Consider the following 12,939-nt stretch of genomic DNA (forward strand, 5'->3'; position numbering starts at 1 on the left):
ATTTACACAAAACCCCCTGGTGGCATAGAGGTCTGAAAAAGAGGCAACCCCGACCATAGATGACATGTTGCACTTTGTCATCATATTATTCTCAAAATGCTAAGAAAATTAATGAAAATCTAGGTCCAGCCCCTGATGTAGAACCTGCTTTAGCAACAATAACTCTCAGTAGTATCTGTCTGGCAGCCTGACTGGACCTGTATTATTAGCCCTCCACCACCATGCTTGACATTGGGTTTAAGGTGTTTGTGCAGATACACTGTTTGGTTTTCTCCAAACGTGTTGCTGTGCTTTACTATACGTGACCTTTAACCTGTGAGGCCTGAGGCCCGTAGAGTCTGATATGAAGCTCTTGGGTTTTTAGTCATTTCTCTGAGGTTCACGCTCTGACCTTGGGTTGAATCTGCCGGACTTCAGATAGTTTGGAGATGACCTAATAACCCTTCATTGATTAATGAGCAGCAGCAGTTGCTTCTTTAAGGTCATTGCTGATGTTGTTCTACCTTGGCATTGTGTTAACACACGACTGTAGGCCCCAGAGCAAGAAACTGCTCTAACTTAATCAATGCATCTGGTCAGGAGCTGCTAGATGATGCTTTTATCTCATAAAAGCAGTATGGGTGGCCTTACATTTTCTTTGTTTATGGATTAAATCTTACCCTAAAAACTTTATTAAAAGAGCGCAAATAATAAAAGATACAAATAGTTCATAAAAACTTTATGGGAGAAGAGTTTATGTCCTCACAGTAAAATCTTTTTAATGAAAGATTTAATCGAGCTGATTTTGTAAATGTTGAGCTTACAAACAAGTGAAGAACATGTGGACACGTATGCTCAGTGACATCCTGATCCTGCCTGTCCGGCAGCATTCCCTTGTTATTAAGTTTACCTGTTTATTCACCTGGGAAGGAGACTCCACCTATCAGCCTCCAGCTCTCAGTGCTGATGGAAAAACCCCAGAAGGAGAGTTAACAGGTGTACTGTTCAGGTCCTGATCAGGTTAATCAGTAAACACATTCCTGTGCTGGTTGTAGTGCAAACGGGGAGACGAAATGGTCTGATTCATTATACTGATACCACAGATTATCACATTAACTCTTCTGTTCCTTCAGACATTTATTGATGGTGTTGTTTGACCATGCAGTCCTGCAGAAGAACTAACAAAAACCAGCACCAGGTTCAGACTGCCTCTATGTATTCTCTGTGTTTCTGTAGGAAATGTTGTTCTGGAGAACCTGAGGGTGAAAGAAAATGCTCTGGTAAGTCCTGAACCTTCAACTGGATTCTGATCTGGTCACGGTGCTTTTATTTTGAAGGAGCAGTGTCTGTCTGTTGCTGCTGCCTGGCTTAATGAAGATGAAGGTATGTCATCATCAGAAGTGTTAAATCCCTGCAGCTGTGAGCAGATCACATGACCTGGTGGTATCTCAGTGGTGCAGAAACTACCCTTCTTGTTTGTTGTCAGCTGTAGTGGTTCAAGATTTACAGCAGAGTGGGACCTCTCACTGTCTAGCATGAATTGCTTGGACAAACCATGACCCACAGCTAGGGTTGGGCATTATTTGAATTTGAACAATTCTGATTCCTTGTTTCGATTCCAGTTCCTATCTATTCTCGATTCGGATTCTTTTAAGAGGCAGGGTCAAAAAAGTTCACATGAGATGGCTACCCAGAGCTCTTTCTGGATGAAATAGTCTCTATGAATTTTAGTTCTATGAACTTTACAATACATTTCTCACAGCAGCTTTGTGTTGTTGGTTAAGAAAAAATATATAGGCTAACTTTAGTTGGGTGTTTGGATTTGAGTTGACCCAATGTTTTAGGTCAAGCATAACTTTGTTAGCTTCCTCAGTGCTGGTAAAAGATGTATTTTATTGTTTTATTGGTCTGGTTCTGACTGCAGTGTGGTGCTAGTGTCAGGACGAAGGAAGAAGCAGACCAGGTGTCGAAACTAGGAATCAAAATGTAAAGATTTGAACAATGCGGGGAGAATCAGAATGTTAGTCCCAGGTCCAATCGAGACTCGATGCTCAACCCAACCCTACCCACAGCAGACCCTGACTGACCTGTTTATGTTTCAGAGCGAGTTCGACGTTCCCTTCAAAGTAAAAGCCGGACAGATTGGTGAGTCCTGAACCTGATTTCTGTGTTTTAATGCTTTTAGACTGAAGGGGATGGTTTTGAGTAAAACCTTTTTAAAACCGATACAATGTTCTTATTTCATACATTAAATAAGTTCTCGCTTGGATCCAGCACCATGCTGAAGTTAGCCTTCGACTGTTGACTGAAGGGATATTCTGATGCATTTAATGACTCCATACAACTGGATTATATTATATTCATTAATGCATATTAAATTAAATCAATTTGCAAAGTGAAACTTAAAAACAGGTGATTTTGGGGTGAGGTCCAGTTTAAAAATTGCAACACCTATACAGGTCATATCTGGACAGAAATATCAACAGCAAAGGCAGATTATAGAAAAAATAAAAGGTTTATTTGTGGTAATGTAGAATAATTGTGTCAAGGTTCGAGCTGTATTGCTGTGATCAACATTCACCCCATCAATGGTGGTGAAGAAGCCAAAAAACCCTTAAACCTATGGTGTTTTAGATTGAATAAAGATTTCAGAAACAATCATGTGTCGAATTAATCTGTCTAGGAATAAAATGACTCCTTTCTGTATTTTCACAAATGTTTTATCGAATATGTGATGATAATCAAATAAACCAGTTCAAGCTTTTGAGACATCAAACTAGAGTGAATGAAATGTGATTCGTTTTAATAAATGCAGCAGAATAGCCTTTTAGTCTACAGCTTAGTCAGTAGCTACAAATCAAAGATTGTTTCTGATAATCATCTGCCTGTCAGACCACATTCAGATTTAAATTCACTAGCATCCTCCTCACCTGAACTGGGTCAGACTGGACCAACATCCCATATGGTGTCAAACCAGCAGATTTATTGCTTCTTACAATAAAACCTTCCCTTTCACCCATGTAGTTTATTCTGTTTGGTTTTGTTTTCACGTCTTGCCTCGGCATTTCAGGCATCCCACATGAAGAAGCTGGTTCACACATGTGCCAGGGCAATTCTGCTATAGAGCAAAAATCTGGTGATGAAATCCTAATTGCCCAACTGAGTTTGGTAAATCAAGACTTTCTTTGGTATCAAAGTAGACAGTTGGATTCAGTGAAATAGGAACTTGTTTTTGTATGACCTTCAACCATTTAAATTGTGTGTGAGTGTGTTCATTAATTTGTTACCTGGAGGTGCAGAGTTTCTACAATGGTGAGAAGGGTATAAAGCTTGAAACACTCAGCGCCTAAGAGCAGCAAAGAGCCAGTAGCCTCTGCTCTTGGAGATCGCTGCAGTAGACAGACACCAGGATCCCCCACAGAAAGCCAGACAACCGACACACAAGTAGGTCTGAACAGCAACATAGCAGTGGTTCTCAGGCCAGAGACACACAGGAAGAAACTCAAGGCACTGAACCCCTCCAGCTCAGCACTGCGGCCATGTCCCCCATTGCAGACCAATCCTAGAGCGCAGTCACCCCAATGGCAGCAACCAGCACCAAGGAAGGGAAACCGCTCCTAACCCCCAGGCAGGCATCAGCCCGTTGCAGCAGCTAGAACTCAGAAGGGCCAAAGGAGAGAAACACAGTGCCTTCCACCTGGTGAGATATGTGGCTTCAGGGAGGCCAAGAGAAAGGGATCCCCACCAGAATCCAGCCCAGTCCCTGAGGCTCTTGGCTGGCCTGACACATCCCCAAGAGGCATAGGCCCTTTCAACAAAATCTGAAGGTTTTCTGGTCAGCGTGTTTCTGAAATGTTTCTCAGATGTGTTTCAAGGTTGCTCTGTCTTCACAGCCTTTTTCTTCCTGAGGTTCTGACAAGAAAATTAAATCTGCCCTTCTTCACTCTATGATCTCAGGCTTCTTCACATGTAAATTAAGTAAAACAACTTTCCTCACACTACCTTGTGTTGGCTGTGTTACAGGGAAGCTGACGCTGAAGATTCCCTGGAAGAACCTCTACAATGATGCGGTGGTAGCCACGTTGGAGGGTCTGTACCTCCTGGTTGTTCCTGGAGCCAGTAAGTCACCTCAAAGCAGAGCTGATCAGCCTGATTAATCAGATCAGACTCTGGTTGTTACTTAGCACACGCAGGAACAAAAATCAGAAAAAACATATCTTCAGATGGACGGCTGCAGCAGCAGGAGCTTGCACGCTGATGAAAGGTAATGTGTGTGTGTGTGTGTGTTCCAGCTCAGTCTCAGCTGAAAGCTACTCCTTATGACGGTAAGCTGCGACGTTTGGAGGTGGCAGTTGATCGGTTCTATGAAGGTGCTCCACAATGACCTTTAGAAGGGAGAAACAGCTGTGTAACAAAATAAAAGCAGAAATTCTTTTATTTTGAAACTTCAGACCCTATTTATGAGGTTGTATTCTGGGGTTCCTGATCTATAAATCTTAGACACAAAAATCATGGCTTGGTACATTTTCAGAAGCTGGATTTGTTCTTTAAAGGGGACAACTCATGCTTTAAAATCCCTTCTTCTCACCCTTCAACCATCCAGCTGTGGTCTATATAAAGTGGAACCTCAATGCTTTGGTCTGAACTCCTTGTTCTTGTAGCTCCACAGGCTCCTCTTTCACCTGTTCTGAGGTGTGCCTGAGAGCAACTCGTTTTGGTGCAGTCTCAAATGCTACTGACGCACTTCTCACTAGGTCAAAGAGCGCTCCACTTTAACCCATTCGGCCATTTTTGTAGTTTGATAACAGAGATACAATTATCTAGAGACACAAGGCAAAAACAATGAAAACTGTTAATGTAATAATATTTACAACACGCAGTACGGTTCTGTCCTCAAGGAGCTAAAAGCAGCACAGCGCTAACATCAGCAGAAGGAACGATGCTGCTGCTATTAGAACAATGGACAGGATGTCATACCAACACAATAAATTAATGTCTAAAATAAATTTTATTGTCATTTTTGCATTATTTGCAGCTTACTGTCGTTTCCACAGACAGAACGAACTGACCCCTTACTTTCAGCAAATCCTTATTGATACTGGAGGAGGTTGCTGAAGGCACTCGTCCTGGAAGTGAATAGGAATTTCCCCACTGATGTGTGGGAACATTTGCAATAAAAATAAAATTTAAACAGGCACTTTGAAGAGGTTCTGATGCTGGGGGACGGTGTAATGAATTTTGTGGGTTAATAAACCCAACAACCGGATTACTGTATCAGTGCTTCTGTGCTCTGTCTGTGTCTCTGCTCTGTTCTCTCAAACTCCCAGTCTGTTGTGGCAGATTGGTTTAAGAAATTTAAATAATAAACTGAATCTGACTGCACTCTTTGATAGTTAGGATTGATTGGAATGTATGAACCCGACTTGAAACCTGTATGATTCAATTGAATTGACTTTGTAAAGTGCCTTGAGATGACATGTGTTCTGAATTGTGGCTAAATAAATAAATCTGAATTAAACTCAGTTGAACCGAGCATTTAGACTTATCCACTTGCAGCTTCGGCATACTTGAGCTTGGACTATAAAATCGCAGCAAGAAATAAAAATGGTGGATATGCGAAATTGGTCAACCGGACGTCCATGACCTTGTTTAGCTGTTCCGCAGCAAATACTGTGACGTAACAGTTATAAAAATGTAACGGATGATAGATAAAAGTAAACGAAGGGAAAAATACAACCCATCTTCAACTTTTCTGCAAGTACACAAGAACATGTATTTAAGGGCTACAAAAGTGGATTTTGCATGATGTGTCCCCTTTAAGCTATTTTTGTACTTTATTGTTGCAGTTCAGAGTCAGGGTCAGTTCAAACAGAACTGAACTCTTTATGTTCCTACAGGGATGTGTTAAGGGCTGAACTGGTTCTGCATCAGAATTCTAGCTGAGTGGACTGGATGTTATGAGATCTTTTTGTCCAGCTGATGTTTCGGGATCAGGACTAAGGCAGAGGTTTCCCTTTCTTTGTAACTCTATGCTGGTGATGATTCTTCTTCTGGTGTTAATCAGTCAAGTGGTTTCTTCAGTTCCTCAGCCACAGCCAGCTTGTGGCTGTTTGCTGTTCTCCTGTAGCTTCCCTTTAAAAAATAATCCTCTAATGCTGCTGTTTGTTTTCCTGCAGCTATAAAGTACGATGCAACGAAGGAGGAGCGATACCAGCAGGAAGCCAAGCAGAGGGAGCTGCAGCGCATCGAGGAGGCGCTGCAGACTGCTGAACGTAGAGGTGAGCTCCACCCGCAGCACCAGAAATGTGGTTTCTTTGGGTTTCCTGTTTTTTTTTCCCTTTCATTGCTGCTTTCAAATGCTGCTTGTTACTTGAGGGTTTCTGATTCTGACCATAGAAATGTCTCATCCAGGCAGACTGTAAGGCCAACGGACGTCCTAATTGGAGACCTCACAGAGACCGTTCTGAGTTTAGCTAAATTTATTTTAATAAAACCAAACCTGGAAAACCAGAAATGAAAGAAAAGACTCTGTGGGTCTGCAGGTGTGACACTACATGTTCAAAAAACTAAAAACTATGAAGTTCTTTAGTTAATAGATCTCCTAGCCATGATATTAGTATAATATATAATCTTGGTTTCAGTACAAACAGTTTATTAACCTATATTTTAATCTAGTTTAGGGTCACTTCATTTAGATTAAAATAAATTAGAATACACATCACAAGAATAGTTTACAGCCAGCTAACTCAATGTGCTGCAGCTATTACTCATTTGATCACAAGAGGTCCTGGACAAGCGGATGCATGAGTCTCCAGGTGAATGCATGAGTCTCCAGGTGAATGCTTGAGTCTCCAGGTGAATGCATGAGTCTCCAGGTGAATGCTTGAGTCTCCAGGTGAATGCTTGAGTCTCCAGGTGAATGCATGAGTCTCCAGGTGAATGCATGAGTCTCCAGGTGAATGTATGAATCTCTAGATGAATTCACGGGTCTCCAGGTGAATGCAATGCCCTTTTTCACTGGCTCCATTTGGCCCAGCTCCACTCCACTCGGCTCACTTTGAGAGTATTTCCATTACAGTTTTTTCCGTACCAGTACCTAGTTTTTTAGTCCCTGCTCCTGAGCAGGTCCAATCGGGGCTGAGTACGGAACTACATGTGATGTGAACAGACTGCTGTTCACTGAGTGGCCGTGGGACCAGAAGAAATGAGAAGGTTTACCAAGAGGTAACGCAGGCAAACGTTAATAAAACTCATGAGCGGCTACCACAATATTAAGGACCACAATGGCGGGAGCGGGTCAAACCCAAATATAATTTTACTATTTACTAATCATAAACCAGCCTGAAGGCTGAAAGAAAAGAACAAGGACACATCAGCTTTCTGAATTACATGCAGGTAGGGGGCGCTTTATTTAATAACATCCTAAACCAGCTGATCACACATAAAATCAGCTGTTTAGACACACAAACATTTCCCCCAAAACAGTAACCATGAAACAGTGAGTTTGGTTCTGACATTTATTGAGGGTCCTTAAGAGAACCAGCATCTGCAGGAGGGAGCCACTGCCTGTAATCAGACTGCCTGCATCGGGTCAAATGGGAGGAAAACCCAGCTGAATTCATGGAGCACAAATATCCAATATCCAACCTAAAACTCACGTCACTCCGGTCAGAAGTCTGCAGGTTTGCGCTTTAAAGTACTTGTCCTCATTATTGCCATGGTTGAGACAAAAACTTCCTCATAAAGCCCAACATTTTAACTTCTTCAAGCAAACTTTGGAGCTTCACCATCCATCCAGACAGCAGCGTTGTCTCCTCTCTGCTTCACCTGCCACCTCCCACACATCAGAACCCCTGAGCCTTATTTTATAAGTTCTGTCTGGGTTATGGTCCAGATAATTATCCCAATGGATCATTTTATACATGAAAAAACATTCTTTTGTAACAGGTTTCTGCCTCACTTCACTGTCGCGGTAGAGCGGTCTCATAGACTGGCAGTGATTACTATGACCAGTTCTATATAACTGACCACAGGGAGAGATGTTAACAGTAGTATAACGACCTGACGGCGGGAGGCGGAGCTTCAGGCCACAGCTACACCGATCAGTTGGTCAATGGAAACACAACCGGTCCTGTGCCGAGTGGAGCGGGGCGTAGAGCCAGTAGGGGGTGCATGAGTCTGCAAGTGAACTTACTAACATTCTGTCTGTCCTGTTCTTGCTGCGTTTGCTGTCAGCGTCTCAGACCGGAGATCTGCTGTTCGGTCTGGAGAGCGTTATTTACAAGGAGCCGCTTAATGGTAACACACAGTGACACACCCAAAACACACAGACACACCTGAAACACACACAGGCACACCTTTAACACAGAGACCTATCTGAAATCTGTGAAATACTAATTACTAAGATCGTTGACGGGTTCTGCTGGGTCTTATGGGTCTTCTTGGTGCATCGTAAATGAAGTAAGTCCCCCATTAGGCTGGTTGGAATGTGGAAGTTCCCTTCACTGTTTTGACCACGCACCAAAGTTCTGCGGTATGGTTTCCAGGTTCATTATAGTTGTAGCAGCATCTCTGGGTGCTGCATGGAAGAGCAGCCGTGCTAGCCTGACCACGTTGTGTGGCCTGGGAGTACTTGCTTGGATGCTCATCAGATAATTTAAGGACCGAGGTGATGGCCTTGGCAAGTGGACTTGTTGGCCGGGCTCAGCCAGAGCTCCATTAGTTTGTTGGTTTCTGAAGCCAAACTGAGGTCTGTTTACACAGTTCCTGAACATTAGGTCCAAACTATCTAAGGCTGAATGTGTGAGTTCTGCTTCCTCCTGCTGTCTGTGTTTTCGGGCTTTTCTCTCACTAACTGCTGTCTCTCTCTTTAATGCTGCCAAAGTCCCAAAAGGGCTTAAAAAACCCAAAAAGCACAAAAAAGCTTTAAAGAAGCTGAAACGACATGAAAACAAAGCAGGTGAGTCTCATATTTCACCTTGAAAGTTTAATGTTGCTGAAGAGACCTTGTTGCTTGGATTTCTTTCATTTTTCTGGCAGATCTTTTCTGAGACGTTCAGGTCGATGCACATGTTCTGATCCAGGTGGAATTGCCTCGGTCTCTAACGTGTCATGCTGTCTCTGGTTGTTTCAGAGAAATCTCAGGAAGAGAAGAAGGACACGTTTATGGAAAAACTTGCCACTCAGGTGATAAAAAATCTGCAAGTGAAGATCAGCAGGATCCACCTGCGCTACGAGGATGATGTAAGTACTGATCCAGAGTTGGGTCCAGGTTCTAGTCCTGTTTTCTGGTGCAATAAGTTCTTGGGGACCTTCCTAAATCTGAGCTTCACTGACGTGTGTTTCAGCTGTCAGACCCACAGCGCCCCCTATCGATGGGAGTGACTCTATCTGAGCTCAGCCTACAGGTACACACACACACTGTGACTCAGCTACTTGTTGTGCAGGTGCTGCTTACAAGTTTGGGTTCTTTTACTTTCAGACCACTGATGAGAACTGGAAGCTGTGTATTCTGAATGAAGCTGCAAAGATCATCTATAAGGTGAGAAGATCTGCTCACTTTCACCTGAACATCCCTGCTTACCTTCTGGAGTCTGCAGACATTGTGTAGAAAAAGGTTTTGTAAGCTGTGGGCCCAGCAGTCTAGACCATGAGGCAGAAGTTGCTTACCAGCATCATAAAACCATTCACTGAGATCTCTATTATTAATTAAACGGAATAACTTGAAGATATTCTCGACATATTACAGTTGCTTTGCAGTGCTGGCTTCCCATTTGTTAATGCAAGCACAGCCGGAGGTAAAACGTTAACCCTAACCCTTACTCAGTTGGTTCTTCATGTGTGTCTGTGTCCATCAGCTCGGTCGTCTGGAAAGTCTCTGTGCGTACTGGAACGTCAACAGTCCCATGTACTACAAGTGTTCATGGCAGGACATTGTAGTGAGTTGATGATTTTATATCATTACTTGTTCAAATGAAGCTGATTATGAAGATATTATTAAAGAGTTGTTGGACTCAAAGACTTCTCCTCCCCTCTTCCTGGTCTTTCTACCTCCACCCCAACCCCTCCTGCAGGACCAGTTGAAGTCAGAGATCAGCAGTAAAGACCAGCAACTGCCTCACTATCAGTACAGTAAGTTCAGGTCTTATCCCTGTCAGAAATATTCATTCTTAGTGATGTCAGCTGAATAAATCAGGATCACTATGAATATACTCGTACCTGTACTCGTCGTCTTCCACTTCATCCGGGACCGGGTCGTGGGGACAGCAGACTCGGTAGAGACACCCAGACGTCCCTCTCCCCAGACACCTCCTCCAACTCGTCTAGGGGAATCCTAAGGCGTTCCTAGGCAAGCCGAGAGACACAGTCCCTCCAGCGTGTCCTGGGCCGGCCCCTGGGCCTCCTCCCGGTGGGGCATGCCTGGATCACCTCACCAGGGAGGCATCTAGGAGGTATCCAGCATAGATGCCCGAGCGACCTCAACTGGCTCCTCTCGATGTGGAAGAGCAGCGGCTCTACTATGAGCTCCTCTCGGATGGCCGAGCTCCTCACCCTATCTCTAAGGGAGTGCCCGGCCACCCTACAGAGGAAGCTCAGTTCAGCCGCTTGTACCCGGGATCTTGTTCTTTTGGTCATGACCCAAAGTTCAAGGCCATACGTGAAGGTAGGAACGTAGACCGACCGGTAAATCGAGAGCTTCGCTTTTCGGTTCAGCTCTCTCTTCACCACAACGAACCGGCACAGCGCCCCATTACTGCAGCAACCGCACCGATCCATCTGTCGATCTCCCGCTCCATTCTTCCCTCACTCGTGAACAAGACCCCGAGATACTTGAACTCCTCCACTTGAGGCAGGAACTCCCCTCCAACCTGAAGAGGACGAGCCACCCTTTTCCGGTCGAGAACCATGGCCTCTGACTTGGAGGAGCTGATCCTCATCACAGCCGCTTCACACTCGGCTGCGAACCGCCACAGCGCATGTTGTAGGTCTTGGCTAGAAGGGGCCAGCAGGACCACGTCATCTACAAATAGAAGAGACGAAATCCACTGGTCCCCAAACCAGACCCCCTAGACCGCCTAGAAATCCTGTCCATAAAAGTTATGAACAGGACCGGTGACAAAGGGCAGCCCTGCCGGAGTCCAACATGCACCAGGAACAGGTCCGACTTAATGCCGGCAATGCGGACCAAGCTCCTGCTTTGCTTATACAAAGACCGGATGGCCCCTAATAAAGGGCCCCCGACTCCATACTCCTGGTGCACCCTCCTAAGGACACCATGAGTATGAGGGATTGCTGCAAAGTCAACACCAGTGACTGTCCACTGTCTCTACATGCTCATCCAGGAGGAGGGAATGCTGCAAGTCACTGACTGGATGCAATCTGCTGGGTTTCCTTAGATAGAAAAACTTTTTATCCAATTTGAATAAATAACTGAATCTGACTGCACTGTTCAAAGGTTAGGATTAATTGGAATGTATGAACCTGACTGTTGTGAAGTGCCTTGAGACGACATGTTGTGAATTGGCGCTTTATAAATAAGACTGAATTGAATTGAATTGAATGAGGAACACAGTCCAGAGACACAGACCATGAGGAATGCCTTCCTCAGGTCCCCAAAACACATGTGGACAGGTTGGGCAAACTCCCATGAACCCTCGAGTACCCTGTAGAGGGTATAGAGCTGGTCCAGTGTTCCATGGCCAGGACGAAAACCACACTGCACCTCCTGAAGCCGAGGTTCGACTATCGACCAGACTCTCCTCTCCAATAACCTGGTGTAGGCCTTACCAGGGAGGCTGAGGAGTGAGATCCCCCTGTACTTGGAACACACCCTCCAGTCACCCTTCTCATGAAGGGTCCACCACCCCAGTCTGCCAGTCCAGAGGCACTGTTCCCGACAGCCACGCAATGTTGAAGAGGCATGTCAACCATGAAAGCCCCACAATATCCAAAGACTTGAGGTACTCAGGGCGGATCTCATCCACCCCCGAAGCCCTGCCACCTTGGAGTTTTTTAACCACCTTGGTGACTTCAGCCTGGGTGATGAAAGAGTCCAACCCCGAGTCCCCAGCCTCTGTTTCCACCAGGGAATGCATGATGGCAGGATTGAGGAGATCCTCTAAGTAGGGTGTCCTGGTGCCACGTGCACTGATCAACACCCTTATGCTTTAACAAGGTGATCATTATGGACAATCTGTGGCTAGTCCAATAATGAAACATCACTCGGATTCAGATCGGGGAGGCCATTCCTCTCGATCATGCCTCTCTAGGTGTCACTGTCGTTTCCCCACGTGGGCGTTGAGGTCCCCCAGCAGAATAATGGAGTCCCCAGGAGGGGCACTATCCAGCACCCCCGACAGGGACGCCAAGAAGGCCGGGTACTCCGCACTACCACTCGGCCCGTAGGTCGAAACGACAGTCGGAGACCTGTCCCTTTCCCGAAGACATAAGGATGCGACCCTCTCATCCACTGGGGTAAACCCCAAGATGAGATGGCTGAGCTGGGGGGCAACAAGCAAACCCAGCCCAGCCTGCCGCCTCTCCCCGTGGGCCACTTCAGAGCAGAAGAGAGTCCAGCACCTCTTCAGGAGATGGGTTCCAGAGCCCACGCTATGCATGGAAGCGAGCCCAACTATTTCTAGTCGATATCTCTCAACCTCCCGCACAAGCTCAGGCTCCTTCCCCTGTGAATATAAAAACCATAATTGTTGAAGATTTGGCAAGTCTTCAGGATTAAACAGATTTTAATTCAGTCTTAGAGATTAATCACAATGAAATCATAAACATGTCTTTAGATAGGAGATGCATCCGTTTAAATGAACTGATGTAGATGGAAGTGATAGTGCTGTTTTAGACATTAAAGTCCTGATGCAGTTCAGTGAACAGCCAAAATGCCTTTAGTGGATCCTAGATAGTTATAGTTGATCATATTTACTATATATAGTCATAGTGGATCACTGT

General features: G+C 44.9%; 1 protein-coding gene across 1 annotated transcript in view; it reads left to right on the forward strand.

Moving 5' to 3' along the window:
- vps13c (vacuolar protein sorting 13 homolog C) overlaps nucleotides 1-12,939 on the forward strand; it is a 110,217-nt gene that overhangs the window by 1,190 nt on the left and 96,088 nt on the right. The window contains exons 2-12 of the mRNA XM_047362512.1: nucleotides 1,216-1,259; nucleotides 2,082-2,124; nucleotides 4,003-4,098; nucleotides 6,156-6,257; nucleotides 8,215-8,277; nucleotides 8,864-8,938; nucleotides 9,113-9,222; nucleotides 9,327-9,386; nucleotides 9,461-9,520; nucleotides 9,837-9,917; nucleotides 10,053-10,110. Coding sequence (XP_047218468.1) covers nucleotides 1,216-1,259; nucleotides 2,082-2,124; nucleotides 4,003-4,098; nucleotides 6,156-6,257; nucleotides 8,215-8,277; nucleotides 8,864-8,938; nucleotides 9,113-9,222; nucleotides 9,327-9,386; nucleotides 9,461-9,520; nucleotides 9,837-9,917; nucleotides 10,053-10,110 — 792 coding nt within the window. The remainder of the gene's footprint in view (nucleotides 1-1,215; nucleotides 1,260-2,081; nucleotides 2,125-4,002; nucleotides 4,099-6,155; nucleotides 6,258-8,214; nucleotides 8,278-8,863; nucleotides 8,939-9,112; nucleotides 9,223-9,326; nucleotides 9,387-9,460; nucleotides 9,521-9,836; nucleotides 9,918-10,052; nucleotides 10,111-12,939) is intronic.

Source organism: Girardinichthys multiradiatus, chromosome 4, assembly GCF_021462225.1.
Source record: "Girardinichthys multiradiatus isolate DD_20200921_A chromosome 4, DD_fGirMul_XY1, whole genome shotgun sequence".
NCBI classification, from domain to species: Eukaryota; Metazoa; Chordata; class Actinopteri; order Cyprinodontiformes; family Goodeidae; genus Girardinichthys; species Girardinichthys multiradiatus.